Consider the following 23,764-nt stretch of genomic DNA (forward strand, 5'->3'; position numbering starts at 1 on the left):
TTTCTGTGCCAAAAGTGGTTAACTGGGCAGATTTTGGTTTTTTTTTTCTAATTTTGATAAAATGCAGTTCTATATACTTCATGATTCCAGAATTGTTATTGTCAATGAATAAATGAAAGAACAGTATGTTGAACTGAGTAAAATGTTTAGATAAGACAGTAACAGCATGGATGGATTTTCAGCATCTTTATGAGAGCGGTGTCAGTACTTTAAGAAGTGAGTGGTGAAGGAGCTCACAGGGAGAGAGAGGATCATTAACATCTGTAACACACCTTCATTTTTATTCCTCTGTTTATATTTGATTATGCATTTTTATAGATGTGTTTGCTGTCAGCTTTATTGTTTATTAGCAAAAGGCTGATTAGCTACTCTGATAGTGAAAGTACTCGCTTCAAATATTCATAAAGGAATGTACGTACACATTCACTGATTGGGTTGTCACTGTTAACCTAATGTGTTTTCCATTTGTGATTTTTCTGATTTGAATTACAAACCAGCCCCATGGCTGCTATTTGGCTTGTGGATAGTTGCAAGCTTTTATGCAATGTATGCTACACTCTTGTGATAATGTTGTAGTTTTCATGTTCAGTTCCACTACTTGTGATGTGTTAGGGAAGGTAAAAAAAACCCTTCCAAATTAGCCGTGTTCTTACAGCTAATTACGTGCATTAGTGTTAATCTCTCGGAAATGAACAAATATAAATACGTTTGGGAAACTTAAAATGCTACATTTCCATGGAAACATGTTTCAAATTGGGGGTGCTGTGAAATTTTTTGTTTACATGTATTTTATTTCAAAGTTTGACAGGATGTGAATAACGTATTATGTAAGTAGTGCAACTGGAAATTTGTCTAATCTTCTAATTGTTATGGTTTTGTTTGTTAGCTGCTAAAATAGAGCTAGCATAAAAGGAAACATTTTCTCTCACAATAGCCTGTTTGGTTGGTACAGTGAGCTAAGACCTCAGCATTAATAGGAATACTCGTGAACATGAATGTCAAGTCTCATATCCAGGAGAGAGGGGAAGACCACAGTTCTGTAGACTTTCAGGTTTGTGGAGATGGGAATGTAGTGTTAACCGATTTAATTATGCAGCCTTCCCAGACCCTGGCTGTCAGATTCTTTGTCCGTAGATATTTGATTCTATGAGATGGATGTTTGGCATGTGCTGGTAAAGTACTTCAGTCTCGATCAAGCTGGCAGTCAAGCCAAAGAGTGTAGTAGAGACTGAGAATTTGCTCAGAATCAGCTGTAAATCACTCTCTTTGTGTTCCAGGATGTATATTCATCACAAAAGAGAGCTTCTTGGTTGGGTGCATGCAGGCACTTTGTGCATGTATTAAAGCAGTGAATGTCAAAATAGAGACATCCTTCCTCTTTCAGAACTTGGACAGGATGAAAACATGAAAGTAAACAAAGATACCACCGACAGGAGCTCTGATGACTTGTCTTGCATTTGCTGGTGAAATGTCCAGTGGACCCTTCAGTTTCTCCCGTGTGATCTGGTTGAGCATCTTCCCAGGCACAGACAAAAGAGAAATGCCCCTGTAGTTCTCACATCAGCCTAGGTCCCTCTTTGTTGGTATCCTTAATGAAATGCCCTCTTTCCTGTCCACTGGAATCTCATTCTTTTCCCAGACTTTTTCAAAGGGTCTGTGCCGTGTGGTGTTGGTTCATTGAGTAGATCTTCAAAATTCTCTGCTGATCTAATCAGCTGTTCCCATCAGTGTGTTGCCATCTCAGTCTTTAACTGGCCACTCTGAACTTTGCTGTGAGTTTTTTGATTGTGTCATATAGTCTCTTCATGTTCCTGCTTGCTACTGCAGCTTCTGCCTCTTGTTTTTTTTTTTTTTTACCTGCTTCTGACTGCTATCTTGTGTTCCTCTTGCACCTTTGGATCTTTCTGATAGTTGACATTGTATCTTGCTTTCTGCTTCTCGTGATGTGTCCATTTCTTCACATTTAGCCTAAGGTTTGCCTCCCTTAACTCAAACATTCAACAATGATTCTTCAACCCTTTCTACCAGATGGCCCTTCTTATGTGGCAACACACTTCCTCCAATCATATAGCTTGTAAGGGCACAGATGCCAGAAAACAGTTCCCTGTCACCCCATCAAGGGCATGTTTCCTTATCACCTCTTCATACCCTGTGTTATCTGCTCCAATCTTGGCATTGACACGTCTCCCATCGGAGACACTCTCACTCTGCTTTACAGGGTGGAGTTGTTGTTTTTTTGTTTGTTTGTTTGTTTTTTAACAGTGACTACACTGAAGGATATACACAAGTGAGGTGATTTTATCTATAATCTAGGCCGAGACGTTCATTTACAGATTAAGATATATTAGGATAGAGAGCGGAAAAATGTGTAAATATGTAAAGGAATCCCGAAACTGCTGTTTAATGCCGCAATTGACGTTGGCTCACCGGAGATGGCAGTATATTACATTTGTACGCAACACACCAACAATTAAACTGAGGACGAAGGAGAGGAAACTAGCTAGAAAATATAGCTAGCTGTCCATTAATGTCAGGTAAGAAGAAAGCAGTTGTAGACGGAATATAGAACAATTACCTACATAATGGCGATTCGTTTAGCAAACAAAATGCAAATGAATTACCGTTATTCCACTAACAAAGCAAGGTAGCATAAATTATGGCGTACTAACCATGCTGGCTAGATGGTTGCTCTTTTCCCTGTATAGATAAATAGCTACCTATAGATTGCTAGTGAGTTAGCTAGCTAGCTAACTTAGTTGTTGTTTATCAATGTTTGTTTTTTTTCCCCCAAAGTGTCCGTAAAAACGTATATCAGGACAAGAAAAACGTTGAATATTTTTGTTTAGGTATGTAGGAAGGTGCTGGTGTTGTGTTTTCAACCATCTAGACTAGGTAAGCAGCTAGCATAGCTGACGCTAGCTAGTTTAGTATGTAGTTGGCTAAATGGCTAATTATCCAGCAAACAACTTACTTCTTGATTGTCCTTAATATAGTTTTTGTTTCAGTATTTACCCGGGGGCAACGAGATATCCAATGAACAATACTTCTGCAGTTTTCATTATTTTTAAAGCATCGTGGCATAAGCAGGCCTAACCGTATCAGATGACATTAATGTTGGCTAGCTAAAGCACAAATGAACGAAAGCACGATTAGGTTGTATGCAGTAAATGAAAGATCGGCTAGCTTTCTAACTTTTCGTGATTAAAGGCGAAGATAGGGTTAGGGTGTGCGTTTAGCCACTTTACTAGAAACGCTTAGCTAGCCACCTTGCATATGCAGTCACTGTTTTATATGTGACTGTATTTTATGGTACTCCTATCTTGTAAAGTGCATGATGTACTTGTGTTCAACTAAACAATTAGTCGTTTCCTATGCACAATGTTTTAGCAACCCCCCACCCTGTTTAACATTGTTATTGTACTATTGTAGTGTCACTGGTGTGTCGAGACTGGTCCACCACCCAGTTGGCATACAATCGGCAGTGGTCCTGTGGTCAGAGTTTAACCAGGGTTAAAAGTTACACACTGAGTAGACAAGTAGCATTCGTAATGCTCCTATTAGAAAGCTGTATCTAAAGTAGACATGTTTCTGTCGAGATATCTGGTGTGTGTATATAGATATTAACTTTAAAAGCTAGGCTATGCAGTGTTATCAGAGCAAACACAAAGATTAATGCAATAAGCAAAAAAAAAAAAAGTTCAAAAACTGTGTGGGATCAATTGAACAAATTCAATTTATAAAGAGAGAGGCTACTAAACCATAGCTTAAAATTCTGGGTTGGTATTTTTTCATGTCATGGAAGAATGCTGCAGAAATTTGTCTGCAGTCATAGAGATGCCATTCATAAGACTTTTGTATTTGATTTTTAAATTTGCTTCAGTTGTATATTTGTAATGGTTAAAGTATTCTATATTTCACCACCATTGCTTGGTTCTGACATTTTCAATTAAAGGTATTTCTGGACTTGAACCTATTTCTGCACACTAAGGATATTTTGAGTAGACCTCTAAAGCACTTTTGTAAGTTACCCTGGATAAGTGCATCTGCTAAATGCCATAAATGTAAAGTGCATTTTTGTTTAGTATTATTTGCACACAATTTATTTTAATTGTTAATGTATTGATTCAAAAAGATTCTGTTTCATTACTAATGATCTCTAATTCAACCTAATTCAACCTAATGTCAAATGAGAAAATAAATAGTGCACCCCAATCCCAATAGAAAAACATGCAAGTGAAATTTTGTGATTGAGTGAAAATCCTAGTTCAGTCAGCTTTCAGGAAGTGTTCATTTAATGATTTGAATGTAACTACAGCTGGTGTGTTTACATTGACAATATGTTTCAGGCTGTGATGCTATGGCTCAGGAGAAGAAGGCAGGTCTGCTTAGGAGGACATCCTCGTCTAAGAAACCTCTTAAAGAAAAAGTTGTACTGATGTATGATGAAATATTTACGGTAAGAAATCTAAAGAAAGTTTGATGTCCACATTATGATATTTAGATAAAATCACTGTTTTTGACATTGTGGCAACTGTAGACACCTCTAAAGCAGAAAATGAACGCACACTTTTTAATTTTTGCTGCAATATGTAATTCATAATATAATATATATATTTTTTGCTGTACCAAAGTTGGTGAAACTAGACTGACTCAAAGATCTGTTTACTCTAATATACCATCCTCAGATATGCCATCTTTGCATTGTGTAATGTGGTCAACTTGTGCAGGTCAGTAGAATATAAGGTTAATCCACGAGGTATTAATGATGTCCTTGAATGCTGTCAGGTTTGCTATTTATGAAAAGAAGATTTTTCAAAGATTTTGGATGGTTAAACAATCGTTTTATTGGAATGTACGTTAAGGAGATGCACAAAAGTTTCTCAGTACTAGCGCTAGTGGAATGGCGGTGCTAATAATGGTGGGAAGCAATAATTTTCTCTATTCTAGTTTCAGCCAGCACAAAGTATTTGTCTGGCTTTTTAGCCGAAGTTTATTTAATCAAAACTTGTGAAAAGCCACTCTGATTTGGGGGTGCTACACACAGTGTATAACACTCTTGTCCAGTTTTAAAGTGCTATGTAGTGTCCATGGACATCATGCTAATACATTAGGCTAGCGTCTAAAAATACTATTCAGCTAGAACCCTTAGAAAATAGAAAAAAAGTTAAGAATATATCTTTCCTGTCTTTAGAGGGCTGATTGTTCAAAACGAGATGTACTTGAGGGTGCAAGATGCACTTTGTTGTAACAATAGCGCTTTCAGGTATGAAGGGCAGAGGCATTGTTGGCTGTGTTGAGATGCACCAGGGTATTAAATCTAATGGGGGTGATTGAAGGAAGCCAGCGGAGGGAATGCAGCAGTACAGTGGTGTGTGTGAACTTTGGAAGGTTGAAGATGAATCATGCAGCTGCGCTCTGGGTCCGTTGCACGGGGCTCGTGATGTGTGCAGAGTAAGTTGCAGTAGTCAGGTTTTGAGATGACATGGGTGTGGACAAGAAACTGTCTGGCCTCTCTGGAAAGTAATGATCAAATATTTACCTGTATGTCTTGGCGACACAAGTGACCATATCACAGGCAGGTTTGAGCATGTATAAGTAACAGCTCTGTCTTAACTGAACAGTCTGGGTATAGTCCTAATATTCCAGTGAACCTGGTCCTAATATTCCAGTGAGCACTCTTGATTAACATCCCACTATCAGCCTGCTAGTCTACTTGAGCAGAGCTGAATGTAATGACACAAAGTGGGATAACTGGAGTAATACAACTATACATGTCCGAGCCTAATAAATAAGCATTTGTTTGTAAAGCGCATTTAAAACCAAAATGCTGATCCATAAAAGTTGCGTCTACCAATGATGATACAGATACAAATAATTTTGAAGTTCATGTACCACATAAGGCTCGTAAATGTGTGCTGAGGGAATGGTAGGTTATGCTTTCAGTCAAGATGAAAACAAAACTATAAGTTTGGACACATGAATATTACCATGGCTGATGAAAAATTGCATGGACTTTATTTCAAAATATCCCACCCTAGCTTTGTTTACCTTCAAATATCCTGTTGTTAATATCACTGCAGCTGTAGCCTGATTTAACACATTTTTTGATAAGTTTGGGAATTAACCTGTGATTCTTCAAGATAAGGTCTTAGTGACGCATTTTTTGGGAGAGCGTGTAATCTATAAAATCAATGGTCTGTGTAGAATCTTACACCCAGGCAGTCACTGCAGTATACTGATCCATGTTTACAAGCATTGCAATCAAGGTTTTAGTATGACATTCCAGCTATGTGTATGACCTTATAAGAAACATCCCAAAGATGCAAATTATACTGAACATTTAGCTAAAGCTTTTCCTCAAGGAAGGGGGGGGGAGCAGAACACTCTGTGTGGGAAGGGCATCTGCTTTCTGTCTGTTGAGAGTAAAGCATATGCAAGCTTACGTAGCATAAGGACCACACATTATATATTGCAATGGGAGAAATACTGGCAAATTTGTCATTTAGGCAACTTATGGACACACGTTTGTGTGAAGAAGAGCAATATTATCATAATTAGACAGAAAACCAATATGTATGAGTACGTATCCATGCCAGCACGTATGGGTACCGACAGCTAAAAATGTCCACCAACTTGCATTTGAATTGATCTTATTTGCACTGTATTTTATAGCTTTCATGTAGCCTGTTTGAAGTTTCTAGAGTCTTTTTCAAGCTTCGGGTTCTCAAACAAAATGGTTAGGCAGTATCAGCAGCAACCACACACTTCTTTTTTCTGCATCTAATGCTATAGTGCCATCATATACAAGTTGCTGCTTTAACATAAAAACATGAAAGGAGCTTTCTAGAACCAGTGTTTGGTTTGTGCCTTGTGGGCTACTGTAGAACAGTGGTGGCACAGCATGCCAGCTCTGTTAGAAGAGGACCCATTCCCCATGTAGATATGAAGGGTGCATTCCAAGCTAAAGAAACGGTGACTCATTTTTACAAACTGATTAAACACTAATGAAAACATGGCTTTGTACACTACATACTATTCATTCTAATAGAACCCCCTAAATCTACACACTGCTCCTTAAACAGCCATGTGTGAGTAAGAAACTAATGTTCCAGAATGTTGCTATAGTCCAAATGTTGTTAGTCTATAGTCTATATATTGATAAATTGAGTCATGCAGACTACTTTTGACTTTAAAACATCAATATGTTTGAAAATGATTTAGATGGTGTATCAGTACATGTTCAGTGCTCACTAGCACAGATGCTTAGCAAATTCTGCACAAAGTGATGATAGCTTTTTACACATCAACCTGATGTTATCTAGTTATGTATGTCATAATGTGCCGACCATATGACAGTATTTGCTGACGTTATACATATGGCATACTAAAGAAAGTGTTTACCAGCTGGTTACTGGGTACTATAGCCTAGGTTTGCCACCTGGTTTCTGGGTACTATAGACTAGGGCTTGCCAGCTGGTTACTGGGTACTGTAAATGACTGAAGGCATGAATCATCTTGTATTTTCTCTTCTTTCATTTGTTAGAGTTGATGAGATTAGCAGCCCACAACGTCTCCACTGTGATGACTGAAAATAAAAGCATAACACCCAGCCATTTTTGCTTACTGCTTTAATTAAACCATAAGTGCTAATATTAAAAAGTCTGCAAAAAAGCATTAGCTAACTAACCTCATAATTTAAAGGATGCAGTGTTATCTTTGAGAAAAATGTATGTAGGACATGTATCAGGTTTTGAACATTTTTGTTTAATACATGGTTTGGTGGTTAGGGTCAGTGGTCTATTGATAAAATGCTCAAATAAATAAATGTTAGGCTGTACATAATGGTCTTGCAGATTGTTGCACCGTTTATGGTTAAATAAATGCATTTTCTTCCTTTATATTTTTCTGCAAGCTGTTTTACAGATTTTATGGGTACAGGGATTACTTTATTGCAGCACCAGCAGGGAGGCCATCTTAAAATTATTCCACCTCCAATTACTTAATTATCCCAACTACATATTTACTTAATTATGCCTCTGACATTGACTGAGTTAGCACTTCTGAAATCAATTAAGAGCATTGAATGAACCCTTTATTTGCTTACCTATGTAGAATGTTTTTGGACTTTTACTTCATAACCGCATCATTTGTGAGCGCAAGCGCACATGCATGTAGTTATAACCAACCACTGGGAACCGTTGTACTGGTATGAAGGCCTCAATAAGCTGGCAATCAAAATTAAGATTGATGGAGCACCACCCTGTTTAACAGGGCAAATACATTTTAATTATTTAATTATTCCTTCTTGACACCTAAAAGTTGCACGTTCTACAATGTCATTATCTACCAAAATTAGAAATGCTACACATGAATCACAAATTTTACAACTAATAGGGTGTTTAAAAAATTGAGGAATATGTTAACAATGACCAGAGATATCAAATTCACTAAAAAGAGCTATAGCAAAACAAAACTTAACTAAATAAAATTAACCGAACAAGATTCATGGTGAGCCGAGCGTGAGTAAAACAACAACAAAATGATCAAAACGGCTAACAGGGATGAGGAAATTAATGAACTGAAACAAAGGATGGGGGTTAATGGACAGAAGAAAGAGGGTTCCCTAATCTACATCTGATGTATTAGAATTACAGTTACCCAATCAGTGTCAACTACTGCACTCATGAGTTGAGTTATGCCTGATTTAGTGGGTCATTTAGTTGGTCCTTTAGTTTAGCCGTCCATGTTGGGCGTGGACTACAGTTAGATTGCTTTTGCTCACTAAACCCACGGGAGATGATGGTCTTCCTGCTGTCTCCAGGCTGGATCCTTCTGGGGCATTCTAAGGCTCACCACAAAGAAAGTTAAAACAAAATAAAATAATCCGAATAATTTAATAATAATCAGTCATTTCTTGAACAGTTTCGGAATCGGGTGTATATAACACCTAGAATGGCATGCAAGCAATTAATCAGTTACTTTAATTCCTCTACCAGACTACTATAATTGACTAATGTTCCAAATAGTTGATTTATATAAGATTACATGTAAACACAATTAGAAGTGGTTAACTGTTGTCTGTGAAGCATGATTTAATCAATTGGTATTGAATAAAGGAAAAACAGATAATAAAGCAGTGAACAAATTCCCAAAATGAAAGAAACACGCTGTAATTAAACAGCGTTTAATTACAGTGTTATGGATCTATAACAGAAAAATAATTAATTATACATTTTGATTGCTTTTGCGAATACAGTGCATCTGGAAAGTATTCACAGCGCTTCACTTTTTCCACATTTTTTTATGTTACAGCTTTATTCCAAAATGCATTAAATTCATTTTTTTTCCCCCTCAAAATTCTACACACAATACCCTATAATGACAAAGTGGAAAAAGTTTGTTTGGAATTGTTGCAAATTTATTTATTTATTTATTTATTTATTTATTTAAATAAATCACATGTACATAAATATTCACAGCCTTTGCTCAGTAATTTGTTGAAGCACCTTTAGCATCAATTACAGCCTCAGGTCTTTTTGAGTATGATGCTACGTGCTTGGCACACCAGTTTCTCCTATTCTTCTTTGCAGAACCTCTCAAACTCCATCAGCTTGGATGGGGAGCATCGGGGCACAGCCATTTTCAGATCTCTCCAGAGATGTTCAATCAGATTCAAGTCTGGGCTCTGGCTGGGCCACTTAAGAACATTCACAGAGTTGTCCCAATGCCACTCCTTTGTTATCTTAGCTGTGTGCTTAGGGTCGTTGTCCTTTTGGAAGATGAACCTTTGCCCCAGTCTGAGGTCCAGAGCACTCTGTAGCTGGTTTTCTTTAAGGATGTCTCTATACATTGCTGCATTCATCTTTCCCTCGACCTTGACTAGTCTCCCAGTTCCTGCTGCCAAAAAACAACCCCACAGCGTGATGCTACCACTACCATGCTTCACTGTAGGGATGGTATTGGCCAGGTGATGAGTGGTGCCTGGTTTTTTCGAGACATGACGCTTGACATTCAGGCCAAAGAGTTCAATCTTTGTTTCATCAGACCAGAGAATTTTGTTTCTCATGGTCTGGGAGTCCTTCAGGTGCCTTTTGGCAAAATCCAAGCGGGCTTTCTTGTGCCTTTTACTGAGGACTGGCTTCCGTCTGGCCATACAGGCCTGATTGGTGGAGTGCTGCAAAAATGCTTCTCCTTCTGGAAGGTTCTCCTCTCTCCACAGAGCAACACTGAAGCTCTGTCAGAGTGACCCTTGGGTTCTTGATCACCTCCCTGACTAAGGCCCTTCTACCTCAATCACTCAGATTGGCTGGGCGGCCAGCTCTAGGAAGAGTCCTGGTGGTTCCAATCTTCTTCCATTTACAGATGATGGAGGCCACTGTGCTCACTGGGCCCTTCAATGCTTTTAATTTTCTGTACCCTTCCCCCGTTCTGTGCCTCGATACAATCCTGTCTCGGAGGTCTACAGACAATTCCTTGGACTTCATGGCTTGGTTTGTGCTCTGACATGTACTGTCAACTATGGGACCTTATATAGACAAGTGTGTGCCTTTCCAAATCATGTCCAGTCAACTGGATTTACCACATGTGGACTCCAATCAAGTTGTCGAAACACCTGAGCTCAATTTTGAGTGTCAAGGCAAAGGCTGTGAACACTTATGTACACGTGATTTTTTTTTTTTTTTTTTTTGGTTTTTTATTTTTAATAAATTTGCAACAATTCCAAAGAAAGTTTTTTTGTTTTTTTTTTGTTTTTTTTTTTTTTTCCACTTTCTCATTATGGGGTATTGTGTGTTTAGAATTTTGAGGGGAAAAATGAATTTAATCCATTTTGGAATAAGGCTGTAAACATAACAAAATGTGGAAAAAGTGCTGTGAATACTTTCTGGATGCATTGTATAGGTCTTCAAGTTATTAACCTTTGACATAAGCTTAATTTCTTCTGGGTCTATTCACAAAATGACACATTTTTTTTTTGTATTTAAAACAAAGCACAAATTAATATGAATCTTGATAATGAATGGTCAATTATTTCCACATATTAAATGAATTGGCATGACCACAAAACAAGGTTTGAATGTAGTACACTGAAAAAGCAGAAACCACCATTTTGATGCTTGGTTTTGGAGTTAGAGATCCAACCTTCCAAGTGAAAAGTGAAGCGCTGTGAATACTTTGCGGATGCACTGTAAATTCATGTGGAAGTGTGTTTCATCCTCGAGTAATGCACGGAAAATTTTGGTTGTCCAGGGTAAATTGAAGTCAGGTGGAATTTAAGGTCAGTTAAAGCAACGTTAAGAAAGATTCCTGCAGTCCAGTGTGTGATGTATGATACAGGTGATGTCCTGGTAAAGGAAGCACAAAGTCAGATAGTCACAACAGGACTGACGAGCCTTGCTTGCACAGGGCTTAAGTGTAAGTTCATGACTGGGTTGATAGACTGTGTGGCTCCAGGGTATCCTGCTCAAGGCAAAACTGACAGTTCTGGGGAATGGTTGAAGCGTTTATCCTTAAGAAAAAAAAACATTTCTAATCATAGCAATAAGGAATACGATATCTTCACAACACTGCCGGACTAGGCTAATTTCCAGTGTAGACTGAGCTACAGCATAGCCTGGTATACTTAAGTAATGCATTAATGTTTGAACTGTAGGGCAAATATTAATAGGACATTATAAACCATAAACTGTTTGATGCTAAATAAAGACTTGCATGGTAAATTGTTTTCTGTGGTACATAGTACCAGTCTGTTTAAAAGGTTTTGTGATCTAAATGGGGCAGACTTCTGCGACGTTGCCTTTCTAATTTCAGAAGGATGACCCTGCCAAGACTAACCCTCGCTTCTGGGATGAGCTATTTTTGATGAAGGTATGTTGTAGCTTAACAACATGCAGTATACAGGAGACTATTTATTACTCTAATTTGTGGTTGTAGCGATACAAGTAGATGCTATAATTGCAAATTAATAACATGTAACATGAGTTTTTTTTTAAACTATTGTTTACCTGAGCCTTATACAGTTTCTTAAGACTAATTGCCATTCTATTTTGCGTATTTACAAGGTAAACTTGGAGTATCTGGAAGGCAAACTGGAGTCTTTGGATGGAGATGAAGTAATGGTGGTCAAGGATAACATCAATAGTCTGTTCCACCACTGTGTGCTTGCCTTAGAAGAGGAGCACCAGATCAAAGTAGTGAATGCTCTTCAGGTAGGGATCTGCTTAGCACTCAGTGTGGTACTGCATCAGTACAGACATTATCTACATTATCTGTTAGACAAAGGGCGTTGATTTTGGAGGTTTATACTCACCTAGTGTTAAATTGAACTTGTTAAATTAAGGAGTACACACATTATTGACACTAAGTTCTAGATGAGCTCAAATATCCTTAAACTCAGCATGAACAAAACTGATGTTCTGTTACTCAATCCCAAAGGTCTCATTACCACCCTTTCTGACCTGTCTGTTGACATTAGCATTGACTGCAACCTTGGTGTCATATTTGACCCATTGATCCAGGATGTATCTGTAAGATGAACTAGTTATTACTGTATGGTGAGTGGCCAGTGACTGCAACCCTCTCTGACCCAGAGGTCCTACGGTGAGAAAAGCACTACCTGGATCTGAAAAGTGATTAGTTGACACTTGGAGAACTGGTGCAAGTCCTCAAGCCCTTTGAGCAAGCCACTGTCTTCCTGTGTGGAGAGGCTTATGTTTCACCTCTGCCTCAACTGGCAGAAAACATCATTCAAGTCTGCTCCTGTCATCTCTTTCCACACAGCTGCAGCACAGGAAATAGCTTCAAGGTTTATGGGTGAGACTGCATTCAGAGAAGATGGTCAAAATGTGATATTACTGCTGCCCTTGACACTAGGTTCTACAAGCTAACTTTGTCATCAGATGATATCCTAAAAGTGCAAGTTAAAATTCTTGTACTTCAAGCCAAGTGTAGAGCAGGATGACTTTGGCAGAGGAGACCATTGTCTGTGCTGGACACATTGTTTGGCTCAGACTCAGAGGAGCACAACATGAATGAGGAAGACAATGGTCTAGAAGATGATATTGACAATGATATGGTGAGGAATGAGGTACTTGTGTATTAACAGTGTGTTGTAAGGGATAAGAGCCTATTCCAATGATGAATGAAAAATGCAGCAAGGTTTCTCACCCTGGCTGTTGAGGCAAAATCATTCCTGTCTGACCCTGCAGCATTAACTCCGTCTGAACGTCTCTTTTTAGCTGCTGGGAACACTGTGACAAAAAAAAGAGCAAGCCTGACCTCAGAGCATCATCGATAACACAATAATCATTAGGTACAGCTAGGGCTGGGTAATATGGCAAAAATATGAACACAATTTTTTTTCAACATAATGATGAATAATGAAACCTATCACTATATATAATCTGATAATGCTGTCAGTATCATGCTAATGACTGAAGCCTAAAGAAACCAGAAGGTTCATTAGTTAAACTTCAAAATATAGATTATTTACAAAAATAGAATGTAATGTAAACATTTCACTGTGCAAATATGCTTTATCTGCCTTAACTTTATTTTAACAGAAAATAGATACGTTCTAATGTGTGTATATATAATATATATGTAAATAAAGTACAACTTATTGTTTTGGTACAGTGGCATTTTCTCACTGTGGGAAAGATTTGATGCGTTTTCCAACCAACGACATGTTGCTGACCGTCTGTGCTAATTGTAATCTGTACTTAATATCCAAACCATTTCCATATAACTGATGAGGGTTTTTTTGTCAACAATTTACTCAGCTTTACAGGATATTGTGAGTTCACTTTCGCTTTCATGCCTCTCACTGGTTCCACCCAAGAGCTGGTAGCGCAAACAATACTTGGTAGCAGGAAATGGGCATTTACTTTGACATGCAAGCCAAACTTGACTGACTGTTGTCATGTTTATTTCTGCTGTGTGATGGATGTAACAGCCTATTATACAGCAGAAATAAATATTCTGTTACATCTAACCTTTATCGAATTAAAATTTCAAAAGCTTGCGATCATGTTTTGAGAATTTTATCTGTACCCAGCACTAGGTACCATCCATTTACACCTAGAGAACTGGATGTTTTCTCTTTTTTGACCTTTCCCTATAAACCCTAGAGATGGTTGTGCATGAATATCGCAGATGATCAGCAGTTTCTGAAATATACCAGGTCGTCTAGCACATTCAGAGTCTAGCACATTCTGATGCTCAGTTTGAGCTTTGGCAGGTTCTCTTGGCCATGTTTACATGCCTAAATGCATTGAGTTGCTGCCATACGATTGGCTTATTAAATATTTGGATTAACAAGGAGCTTGGAGATCACAGCTCCAAATTCCCATATCACAACTAGGACAACCAGAGAGGACAATCTTCCACATTATGTGACTTTCTTCTCAACTCCTTGGCATTTTTCCAACTTCTCTTTTCCATGTTCCCACTCCAACATTCTTCCCTTTGGACATTTCTCCATCACTTTTTACCATCATGTTTATTACTACTGCTATCATGAGGTCTGGTTGGTTTGCCAATACTCATTCATCTATCTAGGCCTGTGTAAAACATCATTTGGGACAGTGTCTGTTCTTGATGTACACCACACTTTATGGTCATCTGGGCAGTTGTCTTTTGATTTGGTTTCTAATGTTGTCCTCCAGTGTTCCATTGAGTTTTGGATGAAGAACCTTTTAGGCTTATTGACTTTATACAGGGCTAGGCATTCGAGCTTGCAGGTGTGTGGCATTCATTGGTATGCATTTATGTAGTGAATCTAGGCAATGCGATGATTGGTCTGTCTGATGTTGGAATCCTAGTGGATAGCTCTCTCTGTCAGTAGGCAGTGCCTTTGGTATTGTTACCAATCACCTTCTGAATAATGTTCATGTATTTGCACACACATTTATTCAGATTGGTGGCTAGTATTCCTGACAGAAGCTACCATATTGTGGATAAGCAGTTTATTGGTCTGTAGTTAGAAGATGCTTGGCCCTTGTGGGGTTCCTTCATGACCAGTACTGTCTTGAATTTCTCTTAGCCATCCAGAGTGGAAGCCAGTATTTAGCAACTTGTGGTTCATTTTTTGGTTCTGACTTGCAATCAGACATCTACTGTTGTAATGCTGACTGGTTTATAAGATATGAAGTTACACTTATATAGTGTATTTCTCAATATCCAAGGATGCTTTACAGTCAAAACACTGTACAATGATTTTACATCCAGTCTACACAGGGTTAGCGGCAGCCAATTGTGCACAGCGTACTCTCACCCTAACCCTAACCACAGCCCTGTAGTAATGTGAACACGTACATACATTGACCATCACAATTGATCACATTTCCCGGGGCATCACCCTGATTATCAAGAAAAATTAATTCCTTTTAATTATTATTTTATTAATTATTGGTAATTCAGTCTCCACTCAAGTTTTATTTCACATCTACCTGAAATTAGAATACCACTCTTTAATCACAATTGTTGCAGCTAAGGGTATGTTTATTGAGTAATCAGAGACAAAGGAAAATTTGCATAAAGAAATTTGAGGAATATATTGATAATGAGCAGAGGTATTGAATCCACTAACGTGGAGCAATAGCAAACCAGCAAAACATTTACTCAAACGATTCATGGGAAACTGAGAATGGCTAAATGAATAAAGAGGGGGAAAAAGAAAAGAGGAAAAACAATATATAGGAGAGAGGAACTAGGGCTGAACATGCTACGTGGCAAATGGTAGGAAGGAATTAACAATCAAATTCTAATGCCTTCACATTAGAGAAACTACCAATACCAACTGGTTACGCAGGAGAAAATGCCAGCATTAATGCTTCATTGGGTTCAACCAGGTTGAACCGCTTGGACGGATAGTAGGAGAGTCCCCTTTCTACGTCATTGCTGGTTCATGAGCCTGCGTGCGCAACGTGGGGCAAATGGATTTGGTTATTCTTGATTGTGTGGACTTGATTCTTACAGGGGGTTCAGTCACAGGCTGCGCATTTGCCTTTCCAGAAGATAACACAGCAAGATTCTTGGTACAGAGGGTTTATAAGATTGTATTAAAAGAAACATGAACTAAAAGATAAGAAATGAGGCTCAAGCCTGTTTAGCTTGCCTTGTGGAAGGCTATCGGCTTTGTTTCTCAGAAAGATTTTAGATTTCTTAATTTCTTCTAGCATAAGCCTTGTTGTCTTGAGCACAACTTTTCCTTCCCTCCTCCTCAACTAACTTTAAAAATATCAACAATCCTGTTTTATCAGGTACATCCCAAGGGAGGGGGTTCATGGATATTCAGTGTCTTTTGGTTTTAACAATAGGGGGAAAATTCCTTTAAGGCATTATAATCAGTTTCACCACAAATGAATTAAACAAAATAAACAAAATAAAATCATGCATTTCTTACCCAATGGTCCTTGGAACAAGCTTTCTAAACAGCAAAGTATAAAACAGTAGGACAAGTGAAATGATTGGACAGTCAACTTAATTCCCTTCCTACTTTCTTGAGGCTACAAACTACTGATTTTGACTAATAGAATTTATATAATTGGTTAATCTAAGATTTCTAGTAAACTGAGTGGTTAACAATTTTGTTTACAATAAGCATTAGGTGAGCAACATACACTGAAATGGATTAGGATGAATAGTGCAAAAATAATGAACAAGTAATGAGGAGAATAAGAAAACGATGGACAATTATCAATAATAAAAGCAAAAATAACAATTTGAAGATTACATTAAGATAGCCAGACAATATTGGGGCTTATTACACAATTTGATATATTAAACACCACTGTCAAGTTATTGCTTTGTAGATCTGATGGAAAAGAAACATATATCTGGGAAATATGTATATCAAAATTTCTCTTTGCCAGGTAGCACAATGAAATATTCATAGCTCTTGTAGTTCATGTGGAAGTGTCTTTTTGTCCTTGGGATGTGCACATAAATGTTTTGCTGTCCTGGTAAATTAGCTTTTTTTAGAAGCTCTGGAGCTAGGCTCCTCACTGACAACAAAAGCACCCATTCTGTATAAACTAAATTGGTTACTAGACCTTTTCACATCCAGCGCAAACTTATCATTAGTAACCTTCTAGGCCATCCATGACTTAGCACTACAGTACATCACCAAATTCCTTCATCCTTACCCCCACATCATACAGTCATGTCTTCTTGTGCTTTATATTTTCTTCATTTGATGGTAAGGCATTTAGAGTCATAGCTCCCAAACTATAGAATTCACTTCCTCAAACTGTCTGGGATGTTTCCTCTTCCCAGAATGTAAATCAAACTCCAAAGACATCTTTTCATGCTGTACCATTTCTATTCAGCATCTATTCGCATCTGATGCTTTGCATTAATATGTTTGAGGCATCACGCCACCCACTGTGGCTCTTATGTTGTTGTTTTCATGTTTATTCTTTCTTTGTCTCTCTTATCTCGTAAGATTTTTTTTTTTCTTACCGATTTGTCATATTTATTTTCCTGATGTCCTTCGTCTTTATACACAGCCTAAGTAATTGTGTCTCTTATTCCTTTGTAAAGCAGCCTTGACTTGCTCTTAATGTTGTTGCTGTTATGGTGTTGCCAAAATATTCTGGTGCATATTATTGCAACTATGCAATTAGACTGATATGTGAATGAATATTTGTCAGCTTGGGTGAGGGCGGAAAAGGTGGTGTATGAATAAAATGTAGTTATTTTATTACTTAATGTAATAATTCATTTTTTATGGAAATGAATGAATTATAATGTCAATGTGGTGTTATGAAAAAAGGTGAAAGACAGTAGTAAACCGCTTTAGATGAAAGAGAGAGTTGAGATGAAAAGCTCTTGGCAACTTCATCTCACACTGGCAGCCGAGTGACTATAGAACAGTAGAATTGGGTGCCTGAGGTCCTGTGATGTCCCTCGAGTTGTAGCAAGTCGTCTGAGTAGGTGTGGCTGTTCATGTGCTTTATGACTGCATTTAGAAGTACTTTGTAATGATTAAATAAATAACTAAATCAAACTGCTCCTCCATAATATTCACCGTTTATCTTTTTCTTTCTCTCTCGCTCTCTCTCGCTCTCTCCATTCCATTATCAAGACTCTCTGTGCACTGTTTAGAGGAGTACATCAGAAAAACAAATCGGCTACCGGCTTTGACATAATCAACATGTTGGTGGGATTTGACAAAGCTGAGCTTAGAATGAAGGTAAGTCACATGTTTTCAGTGGCTTGTTTTTAATAGTTATTAGTGTGTTTGGCATAGGAATAGCTTGATTGACCCAAGATGAAAATACATTTTATATCTAGAATATACTATTAATGTTATTTTAAGATAATAGAATTTCTGAGTTAATAACTGATAATTTTATTAATTTTTTTACTGATACCAGCCACTCTGTAATTCATGTATAAAGTTAATTGAGTGTTACGCTACAACTAATAACAAATAAAACTAACAAAAACCAAACATTGGAAGCCACTTCAAATAAGAGCTTTATTGAAAATACAGATCTGGCCTCCCCACTGCATTCAATGTTTAAGGAATGTCACACAAACTTAACGATGAGATTGATGACTTGTATGACTACTTTTATTTTGATTGAATAAACACTGCAGTGTTATTGGGAGAGCTATCTTGGGCAACTGGACCTGAAACTGTAACTTGGGTTAACCTTTTTTTATTTGAATCTGAAACTGTATGCAGATTCAGTTATTCAGTTATACAGATTGTAAAATAACACTCAATGTAATATTCAATCCAACAATCTAAGCTTCTTACAAAATACACTGCCTGGCCAAAAAAAGGTCACCACCTGGATTTAACTAAGCAAAGAGGTAAGAGCCTCTTTTTCAATTTGCTAGGGAGCATAAAGATTGAACTCTGGAGCAATGGAAGAAGGTCATGTCATGTGGTCTGATGAGTCCAGATTTCCCCTGTCCCAGAGTGATGGGTGCATCCGGGTAAGAAGAGAGGAGGCTAAGGTGATGCACCCATCATGCCTAGTGCTTACCGTACAAGCTTGTGCGGGCAGCGCTATGATCTGGGGTTGCTGCAGCTGGTCAGGTCTAGGTTCAGCAACATTATGTGCCCAAAGAATGAGGTCAGCTGACTACCTGAATATACTGAACGACCAGGTTATTCCATCAATGGATTTTTTTCTTCCCTGATGGCACAGGTATATGACAGTACCAGGATTCTTTGGGCTCTAATTGTGAAAAAGTGGTTCAGGGAGCATGAGACATCATTTTCACACATGGATTGGCCACCACAGAGTCCACACCTGAACCCCACTGTGAATCTTTAGGATGTGCTGGAGAAGACTTTGCGCAGTGGTCCAAATTTCCCATCATCAATACAAGATCTTGGAGGGAAAAATTAATGCAACTCTGGACAGAAATAAATGTTGTGACATTGCAGAAGCTTGTGGAAATGATGCCGCAGCGAATGCATGCTGTGATCAAAGCTAAAGGTGGTCCAACAAAATATTAGAGCGTGACCTTTTTTTTGGCCCGGCAGTGTATTTTACTTAATAATAAGGCTACATAACGGTATCACTTGAGGCAAGTAATTTACCTCTGAATCTCTTGTGATTTGAACATTAATGTAGGAGGGAGTCAAGGTATTTGCTACTACTGTGTACATTGAACAAAATATAATCATTGTGAAAAGTCGATCCTACCATAGCCAAAGAGTTGTGCTTGAATTTTAAAAATAAAGTGGAATTTTTTTTTTTTTTTTAAACTGCTACTTCAGTTACTTCCATAGTTTTGCAATATCCTTCTGGATCGATTAAGTGTAATCTTAGTCACTAATCTTAGTTAGTAACACTGCAATGTCCACTTTTGGCACACATTCTATGTTGGCCAAATTGTAACTGATATTTGTGAATTTTCTGTCTTTTTTTTTTGTATGTGGCCTGTAGGATTTAATGGAGAGCCTGGACAGTCTGCTGTGTGGAGATGGTTCAGAGAGCTTAAAGAGTCTATGCCTGAAGTTGTTACTGTGTCTGGTTACTGTAAGCATGCACTTTCATTTATCTGCTCTGTTCAGTATTTAAATAGATACTGATTCTAAGCATTCAATCATTTTATCAAGTTCTGTGGGGTTTGAGGGTATCCTAGTGGCAAATGATAAGTCTGGGAGATTCACAATAAATCTAGGTGCAGTGGCCGATGTGATCGTGCGTCTGATGTGGTAGCGAGGCATGGTTATTGTATTGTGGCTTATATGTAGCTCAAATGAAATGAGGGAATGGTCTGAGATGGCATCAGACTGGAGTCGTATAACTATGTTCTCTATGTCTACACCATATAGCAGTACTAAATCAAATGCATGTCCACCAGAGTGTGTGGGTTCTCTTATACATTATGTGAAACAAACTGATTCTTGTATAGAACTAAAGGCCAATCTCAAAGGGTCTTGGGCACTCTCAAAGTGAATGTTGAAGTCACCAACAATAATGGCTCTTTCTACTAGAATGACTAGATTAGTGAGGAAATGTGCACACTCATTAATGAATTCTGAATGGGGTCCTGGTGGCCTGTAGAGGCCTGTTAGTGTAAGAAGCTGGTTGGGCTTCTTATAGCTGGCTACATCATTTATGCTAGTAAAAATAATTTCAAAAGACTTGAAATCATAACCAGATTTCTGGATTATGCCTAATGTCAGTATAAATATCTACAATGCCTCCTCCAGGGCCAGTTAGAGGGCAGAGTACATAGCTGTAGCCAGAAGGACACGCTTCGTTTAAAGCTATGTACTCTCATTTGGCTTGATCGAGGTTTCTGTTAGACAAAGTACATAAAATCTATGTTCTGTTAGATGTTAAGGATCTAACATTTAGTAAACCCATCTGAAGTTGAAATGTGCACTCAGTGTTCTGTCAATCAGTTACCTTAATAACCTAATTATAATAGTTTTTTTTTTTTTTTTTCTTCTGTATTTCTGCTTAGCTCGGGGAACAGATACATTGTTGATATAATGATCTTCGGGTGATGTCAGATAGTGACCAGCAGACGACTGATTTAGCCTCTTTGTCTGCTGCCTGGCCTCCGCTCTGGATTGTCATAGATTAACTAGGTCTGTCATAAGACTGCCTTATGTTACAGGAAAGGAGAGCAGCACCCTTCCTGGTAGGATGGATACCATCCCACCATAAAAGGCCAGGCTTGCCCTGTGGTCCAATTATGTATAAACCCCACATTTTTTTGTGAGCACCACCAGCAGTTCAGCAAAGATAACCAGTTGTACATTATATCGCCACGCTATATTGGGATGGGACCAGAGCATATTACAGCATTGGACATCACCTTCGCTAATTGACACACCTCTGCAATATTATTTTTGGTCATCTCTGATTGGCAAAGGCATATATCGTTAGCTCCTACGTGAATGACTATCTTGGAGAACCTATGCTTGCCTAAGACCTTAAGATTACTTGCATTGTCTGGCACCCTGGCTCCTGTATGCAGCTAACTACTGCTGCTGGTGTGCCTAAAGGCCTAGGTTATTTCATGTGTCGCAAAATAGTCCCGTATAACCACAGCTCTTTTAAAAGTCTTCTCAGCTGGTGCCTGGCTGAATGGGGCAAACCTGTTGGACACGCGAATGGCAGTGCTGTGGTACTCCCACGCGCAAGCCAAAGCTCAGCTATTTCGCCGTAACATCACCCATTTGCCCCTCTGCGAGGGCTGTATTGCTGGTGTTGGGGGCTTGTTAACTTCACATAAGGCATTCAGAGTTTGTACTTCTAATTTCTAGATAGGTCTAACATTTTCTAGGTCTAACATTTTTGTGCACCTGTAGTGCTAGAATGTTCTCTGTCAGACTAGCAATTAATCTGCACTTCTCAAAGATAAAACTATCGCTAACAATGAAGAATAATCGGATGAAGAATAGCTAAACATGCACTTTGCACACTGATGAAGAACGTAAGCTGAGGATGTACTTTCTCTGGCAACTGAGGAAATATGATTTACTACAAGAGCTGTTGACAGTTCTACACTGCCATCATTGAATTTGTCCTGTACCAATTCACCATGGTCCGGTTCGAAGCAACAACATAAGATAGAAACAAGCTGCAGAAAACAGGAGAAAAATAATTGGTGCTCCCATGTCCACCCTCCAAGATGTGTATAGTTGTGGCCAAAAGTTTTGAGACTAGCACAAATTTTGGTTTTCTCAAAGTTGCATCAAAAGGGCTTCATAAACAAGGACATTGCTGCTTGTAAGAGCACCTAAATCAACCATTTATTGAGTCATCAGGAACTTCAAGGAGAGGTTCAGTTGCAGTGAAGAAGGCTTCAGGGTGCCCAAGAAAGACAAGCAAGCACCGGGACTGTCCCCTAAAGAGGATGCAGCTACGGGATCGGTGAAGGCTTCTGGAGAATGGTTTCAAGAAGGCCAGCAAAGAAGCCACTTCTCTCCAAGAAAAACATCAAGAACAGACCGACGTTCTGCAGGAAGTATAGGGATTGGACCGCAGAAGACTGGGGTAAAGTTATTTTCTCTGATGAAGCCCCCTTCACAATGTTTGGGACATCTGGACAAACGATTGTCCGGAGAAGAAAAGACAAGCACTGCCATGAGTCCCGTCATGCCAACAGTGAGACATCCTGAGACCATTCATGTGTGGGGTTGCTTCTCATCCAAGAAAGTGGGTTTGCTCAAATAATGAATAAGGAATGATATTAAAGCATCCTTCAAGAGCAACTTCTCCCAACGATCCAGGACCAATTTGGTGGTGATCAATGCAATTCCAGCATAACAAAGCACCATATCACGAGACAAAAGTGATAACCAAGTGGCTCTGTGAACAAAACATTGAAATTTTGGGTCCATGGCCAGGAAACTCCCCAGATCTCAATCCCATTGAGAACCTGTGGTCAGTCCTCAAAAAGAGGGTGGACAAACAAAAACACAGGAACTGTGATCAACTCCAAGCACTGATCAGGCAAAAACAGGTTGCCATCAGTCAAGATTTTACCCAGAAGCTGATATCCAGCATGCCAATGCAAATTGCAGAAGTCTTTAAAAAAAAAAGAAGGCTCAACACTAAATATTAAGTCTTTGCTTAAACTGGATGTATTTATAAATAAAAAGTAAAAAAAAAAAAAATGAAATGCTTATAATTGTACTTCACTATACCATATAAACAACTGACAAAAGGATCTAAAAACTGATGCAGTAAACTTTGACACAAATTTTGGTATTCACAATCTCAAAACATTTGGCCATGACCGTACTCTTGAAGAACCAGGAAATGGGCAGGGAAAATCATTACATATCCCTCATAGCCTGGACACAGCCTTTTTCAGCTCCTCCCCTGCAGTAGGTGCTACTGAACAGTGTATACCAAAAACACACAGGAGCAATTTATTTTCTCATGTCATCACCCTTATAAATGGCTGACAAGCATCATCTGCTATGCCATGGCTACTCTCGTTTGTTCACAACCTGCTTCACATCTGCAAATACTGTACGGTACTGTACAAATATTCTTAGATCACAATTTTATTCGCATAAACATGCATTATTGATGTTAATTCTACCTCATACTCTTGAACTTGTTTGTATTGTATATCTGTGTTGTATATGTAATCGGTATACTGCTTGTATATTGTGTATTGTCTGTATTATCTGAGTCACCAACATCAAGAACCAAATACCTTGTGTGTGTTAACATACTTGGTCAATAAACATGTTTCTTATTCTGTACAAATATACAAGTTGATGAAAAAACTGCAGGAGATTGAAAATCCGCATAAACTCATCTCA

General features: G+C 38.4%; 1 protein-coding gene across 7 annotated transcripts in view; it reads left to right on the plus strand.

Annotated features, from left to right (window-relative positions):
* Nucleotides 1–2,463: 2,463 nt before the first annotated feature.
* The window catches only part of armh3 (armadillo like helical domain containing 3), a 40,710-nt gene continuing 19,409 nt past the window's right edge, over nt 2,464–23,764 (plus strand). The window contains exons 1-7 of one of the 7 annotated variants that reach the window (XM_026997127.3): nt 2,486–2,534; nt 3,953–4,019; nt 4,347–4,456; nt 11,809–11,865; nt 12,060–12,206; nt 18,086–18,193; nt 19,911–20,003. In XM_026997127.3, coding sequence (XP_026852928.1) covers nt 4,358–4,456; nt 11,809–11,865; nt 12,060–12,206; nt 18,086–18,193; nt 19,911–20,003 — 504 coding nt within the window. In that variant the 5' untranslated portion in view covers nt 2,486–2,534; nt 3,953–4,019; nt 4,347–4,357. Of the gene's footprint in view, nt 2,645–2,856; nt 2,893–3,952; nt 4,020–4,346; nt 4,457–11,737; nt 11,866–12,059; nt 12,207–18,085; nt 18,194–19,910; nt 20,004–23,764 lie in introns of those variants that run through there. The other 6 variants (XM_081708112.1, XM_081708111.1, XM_026997119.2 and 3 more) reach the window with 6 other exon arrangements.

Source organism: Electrophorus electricus, chromosome 26 (assembly GCF_041902795.1).
Source record: "Electrophorus electricus isolate QZ-2024a chromosome 26, ASM4190279v1, whole genome shotgun sequence".
NCBI lineage: Eukaryota > Metazoa > Chordata > Actinopteri > Gymnotiformes > Gymnotidae > Electrophorus > Electrophorus electricus.